The sequence below is a fragment of the Ammospiza caudacuta genome, chromosome 6, assembly GCF_027887145.1.
Source record: "Ammospiza caudacuta isolate bAmmCau1 chromosome 6, bAmmCau1.pri, whole genome shotgun sequence".
Classification (NCBI taxonomy): Eukaryota; Metazoa; Chordata; class Aves; order Passeriformes; family Passerellidae; genus Ammospiza; species Ammospiza caudacuta.
Genome location: NC_080598.1, coordinates 51,466,362 through 51,490,730, shown reverse-complemented (window position 1 = coordinate 51,490,730; position 24,369 = coordinate 51,466,362). Strand labels below are relative to the sequence as shown.

The window sequence follows — 24,369 nt, the reverse complement described above, 5'->3', positions numbered from 1 at the left end:
TTGTCCCACAGCAAGTCAGCTGACTGGAGGGGAGTCACTCAGGATTTGCAAAAGTCAGCAGGGACTGAAGTGGCAGTGTGAAAAACAGGCTGGTGGTGTTCCACTTGCAGGATGGTGGCTTTATAGTGCACCATGGGCATAGCCTGTCCCAAGGGTGAAGGGCAGAGTCCCAGAGGAACTACCACCCCCAGCACATGGGGGATCCTGCTGGATCTGGCCTGGCTGGAGAGCAGGCTGGCAGAATGGACATGGCTCACTGCCACCTCAGGCAGCTGGGCAGGTGTGGGGACCTGTCCAGAGCCTCACAGGGACAAGGGAAATGCAAAGGGGACTTTTGAGCTCTACCCACCATTGCAGCTGTCACTCTGCTTGCCCTGGAGGGCAGCTGCTCAGAGCTGCTCATTTTGTGTCCTGTATTACACAAAATGGAACTTGGCCCATTGTCTATGAGAGCAAAGGGTGCTTTCAAGCTTGCTGCAAGCTCTAAATGGATTGCACAAGGAGGGATTTTTTTTTTTAATCTAATGTAACTACAGTGTACCTCAGTTGCTCTCCATGCCAACTGGAGAAGGGCAAGAAAAAATCAGTCTGGTTTTGCAGAAGATAATACTTAGGGAAACAACAGAGCAAGTGTTTGTGTCAAAATCAAAAAGGCCTGAACTTGGGCTGGCAAACAAGGCCAGTCTGAGCAAATGTGGCTCTGACTTGTGAGGAGTGCCAGACTGGATCAGCTCATGATGTGCAGGCCCCTGTAAATTCAGGGATTGTTAGTTATAGGGTGCACAGGTAGTAACTTGAAAAATGAAGCCTGCTTTCCATTGGCCTGAATTTGCTTCCAGAGTCTGTGATAGTACTACAGAATAGTTTGTGACCTGCTAAGTAAGTACAAAAGTGCCTGGACCACACAACTGAAGGTGATGGTAATTTTCAATGCAGTCTGTTTAAATAATGAAAACTATTTAAAATAATTTTCATGCTTCTGCTGCATTCTTTTATTTTCATTTTGAGAGATAAGATGTGCTCTTCTTTATTTTTGGCCCACAAGAGGAATGTAACTGCTTCTGTCTCAAAGTGAAAACCAGAAACAAACTTCTGTCTCTTTTCTTTTTCTAATGAGAGAGTAGGAAGTTTTGGAAAGCCAGAAATTCAGCTGACAGGGCCTTGCAATTTGTGTTCTTGGAGACCTAGACTTTGAGAGCCTGCAGCAAAATCCAGACAGGAGCAAGCCTTTGTGTACTTTTGTGTTCTGTTTCTCGAGGTAAACTTTGAATTCCTGTGGAGGCCAAGTGTTATCAGGGCTCGTTAAAAGGGAGTCTTGTTTATAAATTCTGGGTTACAATGAAAAGGAAAAAGAGCCAGATAAGCACAGTTCTCACCACTTCTGATGTCTCTTGTTACAGAACAGAGTGAAACTGCTTGAAACGATAACCAAGGAACATGAGCAGTACAGCGCCAGTGTCAACCAGTTTCAGTCATGGCTGAATGGTGTCACAGAGAAATTAAACTGCTGCATTGGAGGAGCAACCAAGACTTCAGCAGAGGACAAGCTAAAGGCACTGAAGGTCCTTGAACAATATAGCTCTAACAAGGAGCTAGGATTTTTTTTTTTCATGGCCATACATGTTGCTCAAACCATACAAGGGTGTTCTTGAGAAAAGAATTACAAATACAAAATAGATGGTGATTTTAGCCTAGGCTAGAGCAGATGAGTTGTATGAGGTCCTGAAACTGTTTGTATGTATGGTTCTTCCAGTATGAGTCACAAACTGGTCTGGTTTGTTTTTCTTAAAGCCCAAGCTCCAATGGTTATGTGATTCTCTGAGAATCTTGTTTAAATAAATCAGATTTGGTAAACATGATCCAACTAGACCCTGAAGGTTCACAGTTTTTGAGAGTTTAGAGCTGGTGATGAGAATACTAGTTTTGAGAACAATATACTTTATTTTGGTGCTAATGCTTTTAATGTTTAGCTTAAAATCTCTGAGATCCAACTATTAGTATATGTCTAGTGCCTGCAGCTCCTGTTCTCTTTGTCAGGGATCTCAAGTTATAAGCATTAATGAAAACCAATATTTTCAGAATCAATGACAATTAGTATTACTCAGAAGGCAGTCAGATGATTAAATCTGGCTTCTGGTCACTTGAAAAGAGACATATTTTGAAATAATAAGTGAAAACCAAAATATGTACAATGAGGAGAGGTGGTCTTTTTTCCTGCTGATTTCAGCTTTTCTCCCAGCTTCGCATTCCTGCAGATAATCTTTACTTAACTTCTTTTTGCAGGAAATTGCCAAAGACATTAGGAGTGGTGGAAAGAAATGGAAGCGCCTTGAAAATCAGTGTGCAGAGGTGATTCAGAATACCTCTCCACTTGGATCTGCAAGACTGAAGGATGAACTTGAAGAGCTCAGAAAAGCCTTGGAGAAGTTGAAACTGCTGAGTAGTGAGGAGGAGGAGAGATTGCTCAAGATCCAACAGTCTGAAAGTGCCTATGAGTCCCAAGCCAGACAATTGGAAGCAGATATCCAGCAGCTGAGGAAAGATCTACAGAGACTAGAAAATGACCTGGACCCTGGGGAAGGGGAAAAGACTGAAGATGAGTTTGTAACTCTGTGGAAAAAGTGCAATGTAAGTTGTTATCCTTTTTGTGGAGGATCAAGTGCAACCAGAGACTGAACATGCATAGTCACATCCAACAGATGCCTGTCCCATTGGTTAGAGATGATAAGGAAGGAGTATGAGTGTGTGTGAAACACACTGAGGAAAATGTGACTGCCAACAATGGAATCAACTGCCCCGGCCTTCATCTTACCCTGCACAGGAGGAGCAGGCTTGGAGGGAGTGCTGCATGCAGTTTATGCCTAGAGTTCAAAGGGATCAAATGCAAAAAGAGCACAATGCAGAGCAAGCAACACAATTTGCTCCACTTAAAAAGGAGCAGGAAATTAATGCCTCACTGAATATATATATATATGCACAGACACAAGTGCATTGACAGACACAAGTACACATATTTCTGAGGTATTTGATAAGACCATTGCTATGTCATAGCCATCACCTCTGTAAGATAGGTACCTCTCTTCCTTTACTAGCAGACACATCATCAGTACTAAGAAGTCCCCAGATTGTAACAATCCAGTATTTACACCAAAACCAATCTGCTGCAAAAATGAGTGCAAAAAAATTGTCACACATTAAGTAGATAAGAATTTTTACTACTTGTTTTCTCTCAAGGGCTGATTTTGTATTTATTATCTGTTCTCAAAATGCCTTTCACTGCTCTTTGTATATCTAGAGCTATGCAGGACTAACTGGGAAAACTATATGCAAAAAGGAAAAATTTAGACTGGTTCAATCCAGCTACATTTGCATGGGTTTTAGTTGTTTTTGTTTCCCTGAGTCACCCTAGAATTAACATTCTCTGTATGTGAGCTCTGAGAAAGATGTGTTCAGGCAAACAGATGCTTTTAAGACTGCTCCAGAAATGCAGCTCATGTTATATACTGCAGTCAGTGAACTGAAACCAGGCCTGTTTGGGATTCACTCTGTTCAAACAGTGAACCCTGCAGATCAGATGCAGAGGCTGGGCAGTGTGAGGGGAGGAGAGAGAGTCTGCTGGAATAAAACTGTTGCTGAGAATGTTTTCTGTCTTAGCAAAGACCATATTCCTTATAACCAGGAAAGAAACACTGAAAGGGGATTTGTGCATACCCTGAGACACAGCCTTACTTCTTATTTCATATGGCAGACACTACATAAAGTATGATCTGTTCATTATTTTTATAATTAAGGCAACAAGAGCAGCTCTGGCTGCAGAAGAGTCAAAGATTGAGAGGCTGAAGGCTCAGCTTAAGGAACTGCTACGGTTTTCCCAAGATGTGCAGCCACACGCTGAGAGTGTTGTCTCTGCAATACAGCAGTATCAAAGGTACTGGGAAGTCTGATTATGGTGGGGGGAATCTTCTCTCAGGGATTGTCAGGGGCCTAAGAAAAAAGTGATATGCCATCCAATTGTAGGTGATGGGTAGAAAAAAAAGCTTTTGATAATTACATCCGCCTCCGTGTTTCAGTCAAGCTGTAATTTTAGCCATTTGCTGGGAGCTGCAGGCTCCTGGTCATTTTCAAGCAATGCTCTTACATCATTAATTTTGTGTATGGTTTGAAGAAAATTAGATTGCTGGCAGCTAATTTGATCTAATTAGCATTTTATAATAATAATTTATGTATTTTGCTTGCCTTTCATGCCAGCAACTAGAAAATCAGGACAGGAGCTGTGGTAGTAAACGGTTCAGAAGAATTATGGCCCTCCCTTGTTGAGTTTGTTGCAGTGACTCACCAGCCTTAGCAATTATTTGGCAGAGCTTATTCCCCTTCTCCTGGCAGCTCATATGCATGTTCCTGTTTTCAACTTGCCTTGGGTTGGAAACTCTGAAAGTTTAGCCTCTCCCAGACTTCAGTGTTTCCGTTTCCAGGCTGCCTGGAATCAGGAAGTAAAGAAGCTGCAGCAAATTTTGCAAACTAGAAGAAAGGATCATTTTTTTAAGGGAAAAAAGAAGGTCAGTTCTCTTCCTGTATCCCAGCTTATTTCCCTCTGTTCACAGTATGCTGTCCTGCTGGAAGGGTTATAGGTCATTGTGGGAAAGGATTGCAGTTTAAAAACTGGCAAGTAAACAAAGCTGAAAGAGGAGCAAAGGAGGCAGGGACTACTCTGAGTAGAAAATGGCAGCTGCTTCTTTGCCAGCTTCTCTCCAAGGCTTCTTTGGGAAGTCTGGCAGCTTCTCACTGAGCCTGGCAGGGGCAGCAGAGCAAATGGCAGAGGACATGTAAAGTCAGAACTTTCTATTTGCGGAGCTTTTGGCCTCTGCAAACTTGCCTTGGTTCAGCCCCATCACGGCCCAGTGACACAGGTAAGATTTCTGTGTTTGTGGAAAGGCAGTATTGATCCTGCTTGGCATTGCTCTCACCTGCTTCTCTTGTGAGTTTGCAAGATACTGTTCCCCTGTGAACATAAAGTTTGGGCTGCATTTTCCCATATCAGGCAGGCTGAGAAAAGCAGGAGGCAGCTGCATGGGGTGTGTCACTGCTGGGCCTTGTCACTTGGCTGTGTTTGGGCTGTGCTCTTTTTAAGAGAAGCCTGGATATTCATTGAAGGTTTGCTGATTTAATTTTTTTCCCCAATAATAGAGCTGTGTATGTATGTGGATACATGTACATAAATACAAATACTTTTTTATCAGAATCACCTCTATGTAGTAACATAAATGCAAGTAATTTAAAATAATTCTATCTGAATACATAAATACATACAAATGTATTTTTCACTTTTTGTGTTAACATAAGGTTATCAAAGACTTTTTAATGTAATTTTTTAAGAAAAAAAAACCTTGTTTTTTCCAGGCAACTGCAGTTACATTCTAGACACTCTTGACTTGTTCCTCCCATGAGTCAGTGAGACTGCTTGGATAGTATGATTTGTTATAATCACACTGGTGACAGCAGCTAAGAAAGTTCACATACAAGGGAAGACTGCTGGCTACTAGAAACGCAAAGTAGCTCCTGATACACAGTTGCACAGAAGACAAATGTGGTCTGAGACATCTAAATAAAGTTTTGTCAGATGTCTCTGACTGACAGAGCAGCTGTTGGTATGCCACAGCAGGCTCAGGCAGTAAAATGGACTGAGGCTTTTGTGTTGTGTATGGTTTACACCCCAGTATTGTTTTAATTCATGCCTTGAAGAATAGAATGTTTGGGTTTGGATTTCTTCATAATCCTTCTCTTGGTTGTCACTTTATCCCTACAGTGTTAGAAGCAAGACTTCTAAAATGAGCACTGACACAGAAGCCCAGCTGTGGAGACTCATCCAAAATCCCCTGCAAAGTTTTGAGCAGTGGAAGCCATCGGTCCAGATGCTCCTGGAGACTCCAGAGCCAGAGCTGGCTCACATCGAGGTAGCAAAGCTGTTGCTAAGTTCAGAAATGTGGGTTTGACCAAGCCTGGAAGGTGCTGCCAGTGTGGCAGGAAACCCCCCAGGAGGGATGGAGCTCTTTACTTGGCTCCAGCTGTAGCACATTGCCTTATTTTCTGCCTTCCATTTGGTTGACTGGAGTGTCAGCTGAGTAGGCTGCAGAAAGTGCTAGATGTCTTTAACAATGATGATAATATTGTTTAGCATTAGCCCAGATCTCCCTGGATGGGAAATTTGTGGACTCTGTTAAAGCATTATGTGATGATATAGATGTGGGATTAAAATGCACTACTAGTGTATGTTCCCAGCAAGGTGTGTTTGTTACTTTGTCACCCCTGTGATCTCCAGAATAAATGTGTCTGTGAACAGGGATGGAATTTATCCTCAGGATGAGCATTCAGGCTGTCCTTTCTGTTGGTTGTTTAGGCCTCTCCTCTGCACAGACAACTCTTTCCATAGTACAGCTTACCTCTCTTTCTGTTCACAAAATGGATGCAGCCCTGGTGCTTCTAACATTATCAGGAAGATTTTTGCTTTAACTGGGCACTGTCCAGGTACCTTCTGTTACCCCTTGCTGGCCCAGCATGCTGTTTTTACCTGACTTTGTTGTACTGCTTTGGTTGTGTGACTTGTGTGAGAATAATATGGTTATATGATTTTTTTTTTGGTATGATCTCACTGGAAGAACTTTTCTCCTTCAGGCTGCTCTAGCTGAAAGCTCACAGCTCAAAGAAAAGTTGATGATATTACAGCTAAAGAAAGATCTGCTAAACAATGTCCTTGGTGAGGAAAAAGCAGAGTCTTTGCTTCAAGAAGTAGCTGAAGCTTCAAAGGAGAGAGAAATTCTACACAAAAGTCTGCTGCAAAGCAAGAGCAAACTCCAGGTGAACTACAAAACCCATATATTGTCTTTGCCTGTGATAAAGACAAAGATGAAGTGTTGACTATGCCAGTTTTATAAATTTAAATTTAGTACTAATCCCTTTTCCTGGGTTGATCAAATATTCAAATAAATTTGTGATCCGTTGCATGGTATAGCTCAGTGTTTGTCCTGAATGTGAACCAGATATTGACAAAACACAATGCCAAGGTATATATGTTAAATCCTGTTTTCTTATTTCTCCATCTAGAATTTGATATTGCAACATAAGAACTTTGATGCTGGTTTTGCACCATTGCAGAAGAAATTATCTGCCATCAAAGCCAAATTAGATCTGGAGAAGGAACCACAGCCTGACCTCTTGGGGAAAAAGACACAACTCCAGAGACTCCAGGTAAATTACAGTATTGCTTGGCCATGTTATCCTCAGCTAACTGTGGTTCCTATTTGTTCATATTTTCCTTGCATTGAGAATTCAGTACCTTTCCCCTTGATTGTGTGTTAGATAATTTCATTTGGTCCAGTTTATAGCATGAGTGAATGAAATTAAAGCATTGCAGATGAAGCACTGGCAAACTGAGCTTGAGGAAAGGAAGAAGCAGCTGGAGCTGTTGGTGGTACACCTTCTTGTGCTAGTTTAATTGCTAAAGAAGGTGTATCCTGACACTTCCCACTAGCAGTGAAAATACACAAGATAGTTTGGTTCAGGTTAACTTCCCCGAAAGAGTTTCCACTGTTCCTTTTCCTTCTGCTTCCTCCTCTTTCTGCTATTTACCTTGTCACTTAGCTGTGACCCATGCTGGATTTACTCCACAGCTGATTCAGCCGTCCAAGATAAGAAAAACAAAATTAATGGGAAAAGATGATAATGTTTTGGTTAGTGTTTTGAAGTGATTCAGCAAAGGGTCCAACATGCAGTAGAGCCTGTTCAGTGAGATTACATACCTGGGAGAGGGGAGAGAGGAGCAGGAGGAGAGGTGATGTGCCTGCCATGGTGACCTGTGACAGCTCACCTGTACTGTGGCACTTCATCCTTGGTGACCACAGGGTGTTATCACCACAGTTCTTTGTTGGTTATACTGTGGCTCCTTTGGCACTTCTCAGCAACTTATCTTCCTTGTTAGCTCCCAGTAACATGTAAATGCCATCCAACTATTTTTTTTCAGAAACATTTACTCCTAGGCATCAAAGCCATTCATTTTCTCTAATGACACTGGTTGTTGCTGGGTTTTTTTTCTCCTCACACTGTCAATGAAGCTGCCTTTGGTGTATGTTTTTGAAAGTCTATGCCATACCTAGCACACTACACACATGGAATCTGTCTTTTCCTTTGCAGATGATCCAAGATGACTTGGCAGAGCTTGCAATTCACATGGAGGAGGTAGAGAAGCTTGTTCAGTCAAATACCACACACAGGCATGAAATGAACCAACTCTCATCTGATTCTCAGGCCCTGAAGAGATCACTGGAGGTAACATAAGGAAGTTTTTAGTTGCCTGGGGAGTTGTCAGTTGCCTCTATTTAAAAATATTTTAAAACATCTTTGAGCATATGACATTGCATGCTTTGAGTGACTCTACTGGATTTAAATACATCACACTGCAACAAGTGACAGATACTTTTATTTCAGGGAAAGAAAGCACTGAATTCTTAAGACTTTGATAACTCTTCCAGGATTCTCTGATTATCTCTAATGTGATTTCCCTTGGGGATAGGATACCATCCACATGGATTTTGTTTGTATAAACTGTTTCTAGAGTGGCCCTGAGATTCCTGACCAAAAGAACGCACATTGTCATTCACAGATTATAGGAGAGGGGGTTTGTACCAAAGTGTTTGGGGGTTTTACGGCTTTGTGATCTAAAAGTTAATGAGAGAAAAGTGCAGCAATTGTATAAATACTTGCTTTATCCTGAGGCATTTTGTAGCTTGCAGACATACCTATAAAGTGACCTCCAGAGCAATTTCAGGAGATTCTCAGAATAAGAGCTCATGAAGTTACCTTAGCTATGCAGTTCACTATAAAATTGTGTGTGTTAAAGTGTTACCTGAACATGCACTATGGAATTCTAGTTTCAATTGCAATCATCCCATTTATCACTGAACTGAACCTTTGCCAAACAAGTCTGTACAGTAATTTCTGATTCAGGGAGTGTGAGATGTATTTGATATTGACCTGGAGTACAAAAACCCCAGACATGTAAAGTCTCTATTCCCTTTCAGCTAAGAAGGAAGGGAGCTATTCTAGTTCTTAATACCCCCCCCGTGTGGTTGAATTCAGGCCTGCAGGAGCTTGGAGGTGTTTTCCACACCAGTGATGCTAAAAGGATAGGTTTTTTGGTCTCTCATTAATACCTGCTTTTTGCCTTTTTCCCCATGAGGTTCTGTGCTCATCATAATGTTAGAGCCAGTAAAGAAAGTGCTTTTGTTTTGTCTTTGGTTCTGACATATTTTTATCATTTGTAGATGATGATACAGCAGAGTGAAGACCATGTTCAGAAGCACTGGGCATATAATGACAAACTGTCTGACCTCCAGCAGTGGATCTCAGTAACCAGGGAGAGGATTGACTCCTGCCAGGATGCTGATGGGGAGCAGAACACTGAGGGCAGGCTGGAAGACCTGGAGGTGAGAAAAGCATCTTAGTTTAAGATGTTAATTATTCACTTTGCAACATTCACACATTAAGAGTGGGGGTTTCTAGTGAGGATTTGCTGGTTCAGGAGAGTACTGATGTGTGTTTCTCCTGCAATAACTGTTGGCTGCTGTTGCCTCTCTGCTTTGCTCTGTGCTGTGGGATGTGGGGCCATGTAACAGACAAGAGCAGTGAAAATGAGTAAGCAGTGTTGAGATGGAGAAATTATTATCCAAGGACAGGTGGTCTGTTCCTGTCAGGGTAACAGACCACCTGATCTCTCTGAACAATACCTGCCTTTGCCTGTGTGTACTCATCAATATACTGAACATTCCTGCCATTTTAGCTGGCCTTCTACTTGTTGAACTGAGCTGTTCCGAAGCTGCCAGCTTGTCCTGTGTAGCAGTACTTTGCATGTTAAATTCACTCCAGCAGGATACTTCAGCTGGCAGCTGTTGCCTTCATGTGGGAGACCAAAATCTTTCATGGGAAGGCTACAGAAGGAGGTGCATTGACATCTTGCACCCTCAAAGTCCTCCCATCAGCCCTTTGACCTATGTGGGGCTCTTTGGAAGCATGCACAGCATATTTTTTTCCCTCTGGATATGTTCTAGCTAGTGCCAACAAAACCAGCATAGTCCTGGACTGAACATGGCCTTCAGTCTGACATAGCTCCACTTTACCCAGGATAACTAGGAGTAATTTCAGGGCTTTGCATTTCAGAGATTGCTGGCTGAGTTTCCAGATAAGGAGATCCAGCTGAACCTTGTAGAAGCTCATGGCCAGCTGGTCATGGAGAATTCTTCTCCAGAGGAGACTGCCCATGTCCAGGCAGAGCTGGATCAGCTGAGGGAGTCGTGGAAATCACTGAAGGAGATGGCAACTGAGTAAGTGTTTGTGTAGGTGTTCCTTATGTCCCTTCCACAGACCTCTTTTTACTGCAGTAAAAACAGACACACTTGAGACTTTATGCTCTGTGCTGTGAAAGTGAACAGCCATACCATCATGCTAGAAGCAAGATGAGATTTTATTTGTCTGTAAACTGAAAATCATTACTTTTAAGAAAACTATTTTAAGACTCTGTGAACCACATTGTGAATCTTCCTCTACCTTGTGTTGGAGTAGGCAGTGTCTTGTGGTCTGGCTCACTCTTGTTCTGCCAGTCTGTGGCAGAGGAAATTTGGCACAGACTGGGTGACTTGTGCTGTTCTGTCTCATTTTCCTGTTCTCCTTGGAGATGCCTCCAAGGAGGGTGTATCTGCAATGGAATTTATGCCTTTTGTAAACCTGCAGAAGTGTAAACTAAAAATCTTCTCTTTTGCTAGGAAATGAAGAGTTAATTTATTTTGCCTCCACTGTGTAGTGCTGAAATGCTGCTCATATTTGCTAGTCTGTATTAATATGTAATGGTGTGCTGCATGTATGATTGTATTCATACATACTGTCAGAATAGGCACAAAAACTAAATTACAAAATTGAGGAAGGCTTGATTGTACTGCCTCCTGTAACCAGAAAGAAATGCATATTGCCAAAGTATTATTTTTAGTCCCCTAAATAAAAGAAAACAAAACACTTAGAAATGTTAGAACTAGAGTTCTGGTGCAGCTGTGAGACTTTCTGGTTGGAAATAACTTCAATAGTAATAGTGTTATTAGTATTAATAATGATATAATAATAACAACAACAGTGCTGTTTCCCCAGAGCTGTCTCCCATAGCCTCAGTCAGAATGTGGATGTTCACTGCACTGATATCTCTGGTTTTGTGTTTCCAAGCCTCCTCAAAAAGTGGCAGTTAAGTAGACCAGTGGCTGACAAGAAGAAGAAGAAAAGAGCATTTGTGGACAGCAGATGGATGTCTAGACCTGCTTTCCACCTTTTTGATGTCGACCCCAACCATAAGCAGGTGAGATGGAGACTCTGTGTTTTCTCTCATGTCAGCTCCACAAGAACAGTTTCATTGCCTTCATCTGATATGTAGGTTACAAAGTTGGAGGTTAAGATTTCAGTCAGGCCTTCAGAGGAAATGTCTGACATAACAGTGAGGGCTTTTTTGTTGTTCTGTATCCTAGGAGAAGATGGGAGAAGGGCAAACTGCAAGCAGCCACTTGAAACTCCTACATGACTTTGAAGAGTGGCTCCAAGGAGAAAACACCAAACTGACCAAAATTCTTGCTGGGACTCCATCTTCTGCAGAGGAAATTAAGGCACACCAGAGCCAACTTGAGGTTAGTTTTCAGGGGGTGGATGGGGAAAAATAATGCAATAAGTGTGAATTCTTTCAGAATTTAAAAAATCCAAACAACAACAACAAAACCCAGAACCACTCCACCTACAAACCAAAAACCCACCACCTCCCAAAAAAACACAAAAAATCCTTAAGAACAAAAAATTCAAACACTATATACTCTGCTGTATGAGACTCTAGAGTAGATGAAGCTCATGAATTTAGGACAATTTTCATCCTTTCTACTAGGAAAGGTCTGGCAGAACCAGAGTAGAAGGGAAAGGAGCACCTGGCATTTAGCTGTTGGGCTGGACATTTCCAGTGTGCTATGCCAAAGGTGTTCATTAAAAGAAGCTGATTAAAATCAGTGTCAAATCAATATTTGTTCTCACTCTTCCTGTGGAGTATAGCCAAATGCCATGGCAATTTGTTAGATGTTTTGGATTGTTAGAAACTAAACACGGGAATATCCAAGGCTAGAGGAGTCCTGCAGGTGAGTTTCATATTATTTCAGGCCAAAAAAGCAGCAACCAAAATAAACATGTGTGTAAACCACTGTTTTATCAAATGCTGATTTAAAAAGCGGGGACTTCCTGAATCCTGAATTGTTGCTGAGCCTTGTCTTTGCTTTTAGGAGATGCAGTCTCGTGTGCCTCATGGTCAGCAACTCTTTGAGGACCTCCTTCATCTTCATCCTGTGGTGGGAAGTTCTGAGGACCTGGAGGAGCTGCGCTACCGATGGATGCTCTACAAATCCAAGCTGAGAGAGGCCCTGAGCTCACCAGTAAGTGACAGCTGCTGAGCTCTGCCGTTGCTCTCTCAGGTTGTTTCACATTGCTAGTCTTACTTCAGCAGTATTCATGTGTGTCTGCTTAATTAAGAGTTGTGTGCTTTTCCCCTTTGTACGCAATGCTCAAGATATTTCTTGAGATGGAAGTTTCAAACCAGAATAGTAAATGGCAAAGAGGCATGCAGTTGTGTGTGTAAATACTTTGGGTGTGTGCCTGGTTCTGGGCACATGGATTTCTATTTTCTGTCCTTTCTCCACCCATTCTTCATAGAGTTATTTTTTGACAGTTCCTGCAGTAAAAATATATTCACTGTTCATTATTTGTGTCTCCTGCTGTGAGACAGAATAGTCACTGACTGAACTGATTCAGAGTAACTGCACAGAAGGACCTAGTCCCTTTTAAAACTGTCCTTATAGGTTAATGATTTGGAATGAAATAAAGATGAGAAATTTTAATTCAAAAACCAAATTATTAAAGAAGTTACCTAGTTGTTATATATAAGACACGCTAAGGATGGCAGAATTCATCATTATATATAAGATATTCCAGGGCAAGCTAAAGATACTCCCATGTTCTTAGCATAAATATATATAATTATTATTAATTAATATTTTTCTAGCTTAAATACTCTGAGCAGCTTCAAGATACCATAATCAAAGGATTAGAATTTACAGGTTTGCATTTGGTACTTTCTGTATAAGAGTGCTTGAACTTGAACACCTAAAATCTGAGGCATTTTAAAATTTTCTGCCTTGAGAAACCTTTTCTTGAAATCCAGAGCTTTTTTAGAACATAAATCCTTTAAAATGCATGGAAGGTAAGCATGACTTTTATTAACAAAGAGCATATTTCTTTGTTTGCCATTGATTGTAATGACTCATGATTTGTTAACCAAACTCTTCTGTAAGCATTAACATAGTCAATAGGTGTCAGTAAAGTCAAAGCTATTGCTGGGAGAACTGCTTATCTGATTCAAGTAGTCAAGAACCTGAAAACATGTCATCTTTCTGCCTAATGTTGGTTAAAAGCCCATTAAAAAAATCTCCTGCTGGTTCACTCTGTCCAGGTGACCCTGAATATGAAAGAAACATCTCCTGTGTGGTGAATACTCATTTACAGGCTCTTCTGGAATCTTAACTTCCTGCTTCTTTTTTTTCTTTTCTTTTTTTTTCTTTCTTTTAAACAGAGTGCTGGATCTTTGGAGGAAACAGACAGATTCAGAAAGGCAAGACAGTTTCTTATTATTAAGCTAAAAAAATGTTTGACCAGACATTTTGCAGAAAATGGTTTTAAACTTTTCTCAAGATTCCTGAAATCAATTAGCTTATTAAGAGCCACTCTTAAAGAACTTGTTGATTCTCTCCAGATTTTTAAATGGAAAAATATTCCAGAGATTTTACTCTTGAAGTAGGCTTACTATATCTCTAGAAGCTAAATATCCATTTAGAGAGGATATTTAGGAGAGGAGTGAAACTCAGTTTTTATACATCTGCATGCTATATGAATTTAATTCATTTTTCAAAAGAGACTAAGGAAGAGCCAAAATATCTATCTAAAGGATTTAATGGTTAAGTGCCTAAAATAATTTTGAAAATGGGACTTCTAATTCTTTAGACATTCTGAAAAAAATGCTTTGGATCAATCAGTCCACCTCCTTTCTAATTCAGAAAGCCAGAGAAAGTCAGGAGATTTGTCTAATGCTATTAGACTAAATCCTTATTCTAAGCAGCAGAATTCCTCCTGTGATGGATTTTCTTTTTGAAGTGATGACATTAGAAGCAGAGGCAGTACAGGAGATGATAAGGAGAAGCTAAAAGAAAACAAAATACTGCCAGTTTCTTATTAAACCAAGCAGTACTTTTGATCCCATTTTCATAAAGTCAGCAAATTTTTCTGTCACAATTTGCTTTGTTTATAGAAACTGTTCTGCTTTGTACTGTCATCTCACTTTCCATTTGTGTTTGGAAGGAATAGAATAAGGCTTCATTTGCCCAACACAAAGGAGATTGGATGAGTAATGTGTTGCAGGATCATAATCACATAGTCATTCCAAGGTAAATCAAACCCTTGATTTCTCCTGGTGCAACACCTCTGTAGAAGAGACCAATATTTAAAGGGTGCAGTACAATGCACTTCAAGCATGGCCAGAAATCAAGACTTTGCTCATTCTGATCAGATATTCCTCTTATTCTCAAATGTGGAGTAGCAGCTCCAATATTTTTACCCAGCAAAGTACTGACCAGTTTTAAGGCAGTTCTCACACCTTCCTCAATGGTTTTGGCTGCAGTTCAGCCTTGCTGAAGACCCCCAAAGACTTTCTGTTCTTGCCTGTCTGGCTCAGCATTAATTGTTTCAGCCAGTAAGGTCACCAGAATTTTTCAGGCTGGAAAAACAGTATGACATTTTAATACTTGGTGTAGAGGCAGCCAAAACATTTAGTAGTGCTTCTTTTCCCTAGAAGAGGCTCACAGGGATATTCCAGAAGACTGACCAGGGAATTCTCTGATTTCATGTTGTTTGATTGGTAAAGTTGTTTGTAGGGAAAGCAAAACAAAAGCTTTAGGCATAAGCATGTCTCCAGTACAATTAGATGCCATTTTTAATTTATCTGCCTCATGTGCCTTGGGGTACATGGTATTTATTCACCCTTACATTCACCAAATTAGACTAAAGTCTTCAGTTAATTTACAGAGATACTAGCTTAACATAATGGCAGGCAGCAAACATTTGTCAATTAGGCCTACAGCAAGAAAAAAAAAAAACCATTCTCTGAGTTTTTAATAGCTACTGAACACAAAGAGAAACAGCTCAGGGTGGAAAGGACTGAAGAACTGAAATACCTCATAAGCATGAGGGAAATGGCTCCCATTGCACTAACAAGTGATTTGCAGTTTCCCTTCAGCCAGTACAGATGTTGCTGTAACTTATACCCTGCTCACTTCAGTGAGATTTCACTGACCTCAGGGCTTTTATTCTCTGTTTAAACAGTAATACTACAAGAATCCAAGTGCTGGAAGCAGTAATGTCATTTTTTTTTCATTCAGATTTTATCAGGATGTGAGACAGTGTTGCCATAAGAATTTTTAGCACCACTTAAGAGAGCCAGAAAATAATGCTGATCCCTTTTGGGTGTATCACTGTTTGGCCTAAGAAAAGAGGAAAACCAGGCCAACTGCAGAATTCTAGGCCATGCAGTTTACTTTAAATTCAGATTTAACACCTAAAATGTGGCTGAAAACGAAAAAAAATATTAAGCAAAATATTTTTGTATGCATGAATATCTTTTCAATGCTATGGTAAAGGAAGCCAACTGCCTTGAAGGGAATGGCTGATCTCAGGAGCTGGTATCTGCAGGAAGTGCAGATGGCTGCATCACTGTGCTTGCAACAACCAGTGAGTTTGCATAAAATAGGCTCAGGTTATCTCTAATTTGTCAGCTCCCTCATGCTCTTGAGTCACAAAAAATCAGCAGAAGTGGCAGAAGTTGAGGAATTTTTGGAGTGCTCTCTGCTTTTTGCAGCACGAGGTCCCCAGTGACTCTGATTGTCTCTCCTGCTCAAGCTGTGAATATTTTGCAGCAGCAGAGATCAACATGGAGAAGGGAAGACCCAGCTAGAACCATTCTCATTTGACTGCCTTCTGATTTGGCCTACATGGCCAGATGTTGGGCAGAATAGAGCCTGCTCCATGTATAGTAATGTGCTTTTTCTCCTGATCATTCATCCATTGCTGAGGACATGCCCCTGCCACTGGTGCCCTTAGGAGCAGAACAGCCTAATGATTGTGATGTGAGTGACTTCTTGCTGATTAACAAAAAGCAGTTGCAGGAAATTGCACTGGCTGCAGTGAATTTTTAGCAGGTGCCAGTGACAGCCAATGTAGATGGACATTTCTGCAGGGTACCTAGCACACTCAAGAACATAATCAAGCAAGTGCTCAATAATAACTGTGATAAATGTTACTTTCAAAGGTTGGCTCCCAGCTACCTGAAAATATTCCATGAGCATTCTTAGCATAAATGGGAAGTAGAAGGTTCATTATTTACAGGTCTAGGTAGCACTGTTTGATTTATTTTCTCAAGTTCTCAGAGTAATTACTTCCTTGCTAAACAAACGACCTGGCTTTATTGTTTGTACAAACAAAATAATTAGAATTCATTACATCAGTGGTCAGCTAATTGCTTCCTTTGAGATTCTGCTAAGAGTAATCTCCTGTAACATACAGGCAGAAGGAACATGTAATTTAATCTTATTTAGAGACACCATTGATCTGGAGTCAATCAAATTAATGCAGTCATTCAGGAAACTGCAAAGCAAGAGCTGCCAAAGCTTGCCAGGAAGAAAACAGTGCTGTGGTCTGCTCTGCCCAAGTGCAGATATGATGGGAGCTCCTCGTGGCAGAAAGGCACAGCATTCTGTGGTGCTGGTGCCTCTCTACTGAAAGTGTTTTTCTCAGGTCCTGCTAGGTGTTGCACCCTTGAAATATTCGGTACAATTACAGTCTTAGTAAAATGAAAAAGACTTACTAAAAGGTATCTTTTCCTCACTTTTCAATACCTCTTTTATAGGTAATGCTAATATCTGTAATATCTGTCCATTATTTTTTTTTCATCATTATGCCTATAAGCCTGTGCTTACCTGTTTTGGGAATTAGACCATGACCCAAACACAGGACAAAGGGCACCTTAGCATTAAAAATTAGCAGATAGATTTATTTTCTTCCTTCAGTGATATTTGCTCAGAAAGAAAGCTTAGTCAAAAAAAAAAAAAAAAAAAAAAAAAAACCACCTCCAGAAAAATCCTACCTGCCCATTCCTAACTCAGACCCACTGTTAGGTATGCTGAGCCGGGAGCAGCATCCCCTTCCTTTTCCAGCAGGCTCACAAGCTTCCCTTCACATTACTGCACCTGGAAGACTCCCTGCCTGTGTGCTCTTATTTCTGGAGGTTTCATGTAATTTTCCAATTTACATTGCAGTGTCCCCAAATGTTAGATAGCTGGGGCTCTTTGTTATTTATCTGGTCCTGCCACACCTGTGTCTTGCCAGTGCTCTGCCTGCAGCAGTGCTGGTGCAAGAGGTGCCATCCTCCTCCCCAGGACACCTGGTTCTTTCTTTCCTTTCATGCTCATGTGGTGTTAGTTAGGCAGGTGGTTGGTGCTCCCTGCTTTATGTGAAGAGATCTGTCCTTAGCTGCAGATTTTCACCAAGGAGATAGCTTAGAATGATTTTCTCAGCAGATATAATTTCATGTCCTAACTGAAAGGTAAGGACTGAGAGAGATTTGTTGAGCAATAGCAGAATGCAACCAGTTTTCAGTATACACCCGAAAAAACAGGTTTTTAACACAGCTGTAAAAGGCACTGTAAGAAAAACACTTCTAATCATTACCTCTAATTTTTATACCTATTATTTATTTAAAAGTAAGCCATCACATTTTTGAAGTATTTAAACAAAGTGTAAATATAATTAAATTATGTATAGTGGCTGCTGAAGTTTAAGAAAAGTTTGATCTTGACTTGAGAGAAGTCACTTGAGAGAAGTCACTGGCAAAACAGCTGGATATATACATTATTGACATAATAAACCAGCTTTTTCATGTCAATAATTTCCTCTGCAAGTTCCAGAACATTTTGTCTTTCTTTCAGTTTTTATTCTTTCTATGCTTATTTTAATTAGTTTATTTCAACTTGCAAGGATGAGTGGAAGTTGGAAATTGGGAAAAATTGTTTTATTTGCCTGTCTTCTTGAATATAGAAGACTAAGGTCTTTTTCTGCTTGCTTAGGTCTGGAGAATTATAGAAATCAGTGCTACTTTAACAGATCAGTCTGTAGCTCTTGTCCTGTGATATGCTGGAAACATGTCATGCTGTATGTGCACACAGAAGCTAACCTTTATAAATCCATTTGTGTCACAGTACATATGGCACAGTGCTTGGTTCTAAGTGACTTTGCAGCAGAAATTCTGAAATACCCACCATATGTGGCTGCTGAAACCTCAGATACGAACTGCTGGCTTATTTTCTGCTTCTTTTAAATGAAGCCTCCATGGAAGATTCTAGATTATCCCCCAGCCATGGGGAATCTTCCCTAAGGAAGAAAACAGTCTTTAATTTGCCTGTACACTTACCTATTTACATGCATATGCTTATGCATTTCAGAATTGAAGGGAACATTAAGGTTGCAAAGTCAAGCAGTCTGAAGATGGAAAATGCCAGAGCTAAAATTGCTCCTGTGGCTGCAGTTAACCTCTCTTCAGCATTCTGGTTCATTCTGGTAGCTCTTTATGCAAAGGAAAATGATAAGCACAGGGATCAATGGGGTCCCAGCCTCCCTGAGTTATTCCTCACTGCTGGTTGCCTACCCTGGGCAGTGTTTGCTTGTAGGAAAATACAGCTCTGAACTCAGGGTCTCAGTGTCCTTCTGCAGAGGCCACATAACCTCCAATCAACAGAGGCTGATCTTAGTTCCTGATGTGGTTTATGGGATTGTGCCTTGCTCAGGAGCATGTTGGATGCTCAATTCTGCGGAGACAGTAGTATCCAACTCCCCTGAATTATTTCCTGCTTGAGAAGGCCAGCTGTGATTTGCAATGTGTTGTTTATCTTGGAGAGGGACATTCTCTGAGTTGAGAACTGATGGGAAGCTCAGCTCCAAGCGATCTCACACTCAGGTAAAAAAACCCAATTTCCTTTGGTTTGAGAGAGCAGCCTGTGATCCCCCTGGAACTGATCTCTTGTTGTCAATAACCTGCCTCTGTGAGTGACAGCTGAGGAAGTACCCAGTGGGATCTCAAGTGGCAGAAGCACAGGGCCTCTGGGACAGAATGGCACTGATAAGGCAGCTGCTTCACCAAAACAAGTGGTGCTGCTTAACACTCCTGTCCAGGCACACTCCACTTCATCTCCAAGATTCCTTTCAGTATGGCAGGCTGTTGTTTCAGCCTTCCTGGCAGCTCTAGTTATTCTCAGAGGAATAATGAAGTGGTAGAATCCTTACCTGTGTAGGTGATCCTTTCCAAGGCCTAGTTATTCTTCCTGTTAGGAAGTTCTTCCTCTGTCCCTATTGCTGTAGTTTGAGCCCAATATGTTGTAACCTCCCCACTGTGGAGGTAGGCCTGGATTCATCCTGCCTAGGCATTTAATTTAGGGTTTCACATCATCACAATTTATTCTGAGAGCATAGATGATGGTTGACTCTCCATCTCTTGTAGAATGAACCAGGAGCCAGGTTCAAAGCTAACAAAGATTATTTGTTCTTCATGCCAGCTGGATCTCCTTGCTAAAGAACATTGAGGACTCTGTGTAGTTTGTGTAGGTTTAAGGGGAAACTGGACAAGTATCTGGAAGAAAGATTCCCTGAATGTTAAACAGATGAGCAAGTCCTGTCAGGCTCAGGAAACTGCCTAAATTGAAAGTAGCTGGAGGCTGAGAATATTAAGGAGAAATTATTTATGCCTGCCTTACTACCCATGCATCTGTGCCAGCTGCTGTAGAACAGAGGATACTTGGGCTGGGTACAGCCCTGGCACAAAGTGGAATGGCTGCTGGTGTCTGTGTGTCATGCCTGTAGGACACTACGGCACTGGTCTCTTTATCCCTAGGTAGAGCAGGAGTTTTCAGGCAGCAGGAAATACTCTGAGGTAAGAGGAATAAATCCAGACTAAATATTTTCTCTCTGCTGGATGACTGACTCAGTGGTGCAGGTATGATTTTTGTCAGGCACGCTGGTGACATACAAGCAGCAGCAAAACTCTGCTAATGAGGCTGGTATGAGATGCTATATTGCTCTGCTCTCTCACACAGATTAACTGTGTGTTTTCTTATATCCTGGAATGTGGTCAATAGCAAACCAGGGGGACACTGATTTTTAGTAAAACACTTCAGCAACTTACACAAGAATATTCTGTAGCAAGTTCTAAAGTGCTTTTCTGCTGTTTCCCATCCAAGTGATTTTCCACGGTGCGCTTGGCCGGGAGTTATTAACTGCAAACAGATTGAGCTGCTGAGCACTCCCTGATCCAAACCCATGCTTGTCACTCAAACGCCCCAACATGAATCAAGTACAAATGTGAATTTTCACAGCCAGTGCAGTTCATTTGGAGCAAGCATGCATTTAGCATTACACAAAACACAGCTGTCCACCCCTTGACAGTCCTTGCTTGTCCTGGTGTTTTGAGGGAGAAGAGGGAGGACATTTACTCCTGATGGTGAACTTGAAAAGTATATTTTCCTTTTAAATGCCAACCTAGTCCTTTCCCATATGTGTTTCAGAAATATCTCTGACACTTTGGCTCAATACCCAGGTATTCCAACTGTTATTCTAAGATGGTAGAAATTAAAAGTCTGTTGACTTCACTGGAGCTTTGCCAGTTTTTCTCAGAGGAAGATTTGATTTCAGAATATTTAGTGGAGTCTATATCTGACACATGCACTGCAGGCACTGTGGGTGCTGGGTGGCAGCTGTACTGATGCCAGTAGCTGGAGTGATTGGGAAAGTGAAATTCCACTGTGTAGCAAGGGCTGTGGTTCCAACCTTCTCATCTTTCTCATCATCAACCTTCCATCTCATATGGAAATGATATATTCAAACTGTCTCTTGCAAAGGTAGAACTGTGTTAGGCTGTCCTTTTCTAACCCTGAGTGATGTGCTGAATGCTTGGAAGTGTGTCCTGACTCCAGGACCCTGATCACTTTGAGTCCAGCAGAGCAGAGGTTCGTACCTTGGCTTCCTGAATTTCCTGTGGGGGCCATGGTCTCAGGTCACTACATCCTGAAAGCATCTCTTTTTCACATCACAGATCTCAAAGAATATCTTGACATAGTAAAATTGAAGTGCTGTTTTTTTCATCCTCTGAAAGGGAGTCAGTGCCTCAAATTTTCCATGCTTTTTCCAAAGGTATCATCTTTTCTATTAAAATTTACTGTGTCTCCTTCAATTTTCTTTTATCATTTAACACCTCTCATAGTTTCACAAGAAAACATTAAAACCCCCCACAAAAACCACAAAAAAAATCATTGTTCCAGCAAGCACAAAGCAATGGAACTAATGAAGGTTTCATGTCACAACAACTTGGGCATATAACTAATGAATCCATTTGTAAGATACCTGCTGACCTCCACAGACAAGTAGTTCCTGATCCTGACTTTATTTGGTTGTTCCTGTGCATAATCCCACTGCAGACACTGAAATTAATGATAAATCTCCTGTGGATTTCAGTGTGTGCAGGTTGAGGCCCTCATTTATTAAGGGTTTATCATTGCAAATTTACTGAAAACACCAAACCCTCACAGCTCCTGTGGGCCTCATTTTCAGTCCTGCAGAGGCATCATAATACTATGTTTGCTATAGCTGAGTCATTCCCATGACAACAAATGGAGTCTAAAATACAACATTCTGACCTTGCTGTGTGATCAAACAAAACAGAGAAACTGGGCATTGAAGACAAAAGTTCATTGAACACAAATACCTATAAACCCAGCAAGCAGGTGGGAGAGAAGTAGCAGACAAGGGCAAAATATTTCCCCTTCTCTGAAGTTCTGCCCCAAGATAACTCTCTCTCCACTGATTTTTCTAATGCTAGGAGCTGCTGTGGTTAGCTTGAGTACCCTCCTCTGCAGAAAGCTCAGAGGAGAGCAAATGAGAGCTTGTTAATAAATCCATTTTGCATTAATTCTTTCTGGAGGATGAGCTGTGAAAAGCAATACTATTTTACAGCTTCTTCCAGTGTTATCTAAGAGCACTTTGAGAAATTATGAGATTGAAATGTTATTTGGGTTATTAATAGTCTTTGCTGTAGAAATCAAGGCAGAGTCAAATCCTGGATTGGTAGAAGAGTCAGGGTAGGAAGAACAGTGGCTAACTGGCAGTGTGGTCATCACAGGAAAGCAGTGACAGGCCTGAGTGACCATAAGATTTCTGCTGCCTGGGCTGTGGCAGGGACAGAGACAAGGCACAACTGGAAATGCTCACATTTCCCACCAGTTCACAGGCAGAAAGGTGTAACAGGGAAGAGAGCTGTTGCAGCTGGCCTGGCAATGAAAGAACAGTTTCAGATTGAAGTAGCTTTCAAAACAAATTCTGAAGGATTGACAGCAGTAAAACAGAAGTTTTAGGTGTTGCTAGGAAGACTGGTGGTCCTCACAACTGTGTCAGTGAGAGGTGGATTGATTTCTAAGTCCCAGTTTGAGTTTGTGAGAACATTTTTGAGGATTCCAGTTGGAATGAACTATTGAACTCTCAGGATCCTTCCCTGTAACATCAGCATTAAGACTTACTGTGCCTTAGTGGTAGGACAAAGAGCATGGTTTGAATTGTCCCAGAGCAGAATTAACTCAAATTGCATCTTCCACTGACAGAACTCCAGCTCTTAATATCTACAAACAAGCTTGTTCATGCATTCTGGAACCTGGCAAGAGTCTTTTTCCTTATAGATGGGGCACTCTGATAAATGTATTTGTCATATTGCTGGATATTATGGATGCAATGAAGAATGAAGAATGAGAAATCTTTGTCAATGAAGACAGAACTGTGGATGACAGTGCGCTGATTTACACTGAACACACCAAGAAGAGGCTGATCCATGGCATTACAGAGACAAGCCCAGAGAGCTCCAGCCAATTGTTGGGGCTGCTGCTCTTGTGCACAATAGATTTAGCATTGAGTGTAAACACAGAAGACCCTCCAGGGTTTGTTCAGCCCTTAGGTAGATGATATCCAGGGGATGAGAGGGATTTCAGGTCTGGACTAGAGAAGGGAAAGTCTCATTAGTATAGCTACTTATGTCTTGTACTCTGAGAATAGGTCACAGTAGGAGCAGGTGATATCTGTGAGGCAGCCAGGTTGGTGAAGCTTTGATTTCAAGGGTAAATAATCATTGTACCCAGGGAACTTGCCCAGTGGTGCTCAAAGTCAGTCCCACTCACTTCCTGGCATGTAGACTTTATCCACTGACAGTTCCAGTGCCCAGGGACCTGAGTTTTCCTTGGCCTCAGGGAACAAATTACAGCCCAGGTACTGTGGGCCAGAAATGACAGAGCAAGCAGCTGTTGCTCTGCTGCCTCTACATCTGCCTGATGCAATAATTAAATCTCAGCAGCCATTCAATATAATGGAAGCAAACCATCTACAACAGAAGGATTTTGCAGCACACCTGTCTCATGATGTGTAACTGCAGCTGTGTATTTACCTTTGTAATTAATTCTGTAGGCATTTAAATGGAGTTACAAGGGACTGAGTAATTTTGAAAGCAGTGGAAGAGATCATTAAAAAAAGTGAAAGGCATAATTACTTTCTTCTACCATCAATCTCCTCCATATCTTCTTTGCTGATGTTTCCCATGGATAGTTTATGTTCATTATATTACCTTCTTATCAAAATGATCTCAAATTTCATTTCCAGGTTGGGAAAAAGGCAACGGTGCTATAGTGCGACAAAGGCATTGCCTGTTAAACACCCCACAGTGAGCAGAAGCCCTAATTTTGCTGTGGGACTGACATTGCCTGTGACTTGAACACAATAAATTAATTTTCTTTTGTGGAAAGTGTGGGCCCTACTCCAGTGGATGTTCTGTGCTGACATTTATGATGTAGGCTGGTACCTAATGTAGCTGATTAAGAACTGTATTTATGTTCATTGCATAAATCCTAGTTTGATAAAATAAGTGGGTTATTGAGCCCTTTTTATCAGATTTCTTTTCAAGAGAGTTGATTTTTTTTTTTTTTTGAAACTCACACAGTGCAGCTCATTGGCAGGAGTTACCCAGGAATCTTGCCAGTGGAAATCTCCCTTCTTAATTAATCTTTTCTGAATTCTGTAGCCATAGATATATTCTGTCTTGGTCATGCTGAACCAGATCAAATTTATTAGGTTAAC

The 24,369-nt window shown here is 41.2% G+C and overlaps 1 protein-coding gene across 1 annotated transcript in view; it reads left to right on the top strand.

Moving 5' to 3' along the window:
* Positions 1-24,369, top strand: part of SYNE3 (spectrin repeat containing nuclear envelope family member 3) — a 65,227-nt gene that overhangs the window by 29,212 nt on the left and 11,646 nt on the right. The window contains exons 5-17 of the mRNA XM_058807990.1: positions 1,401-1,562; positions 2,284-2,628; positions 3,792-3,928; positions 5,804-5,951; positions 6,670-6,852; positions 7,099-7,242; positions 8,185-8,319; positions 9,315-9,476; positions 10,207-10,370; positions 11,257-11,386; positions 11,553-11,708; positions 12,342-12,491; positions 13,685-13,723. Of these exons, the coding sequence (XP_058663973.1) occupies positions 1,401-1,562; positions 2,284-2,628; positions 3,792-3,928; positions 5,804-5,951; positions 6,670-6,852; positions 7,099-7,242; positions 8,185-8,319; positions 9,315-9,476; positions 10,207-10,370; positions 11,257-11,386; positions 11,553-11,708; positions 12,342-12,491; positions 13,685-13,723 (2,055 nt within the window). The remainder of the gene's footprint in view (positions 1-1,400; positions 1,563-2,283; positions 2,629-3,791; positions 3,929-5,803; positions 5,952-6,669; positions 6,853-7,098; positions 7,243-8,184; positions 8,320-9,314; positions 9,477-10,206; positions 10,371-11,256; positions 11,387-11,552; positions 11,709-12,341; positions 12,492-13,684; positions 13,724-24,369) is intronic.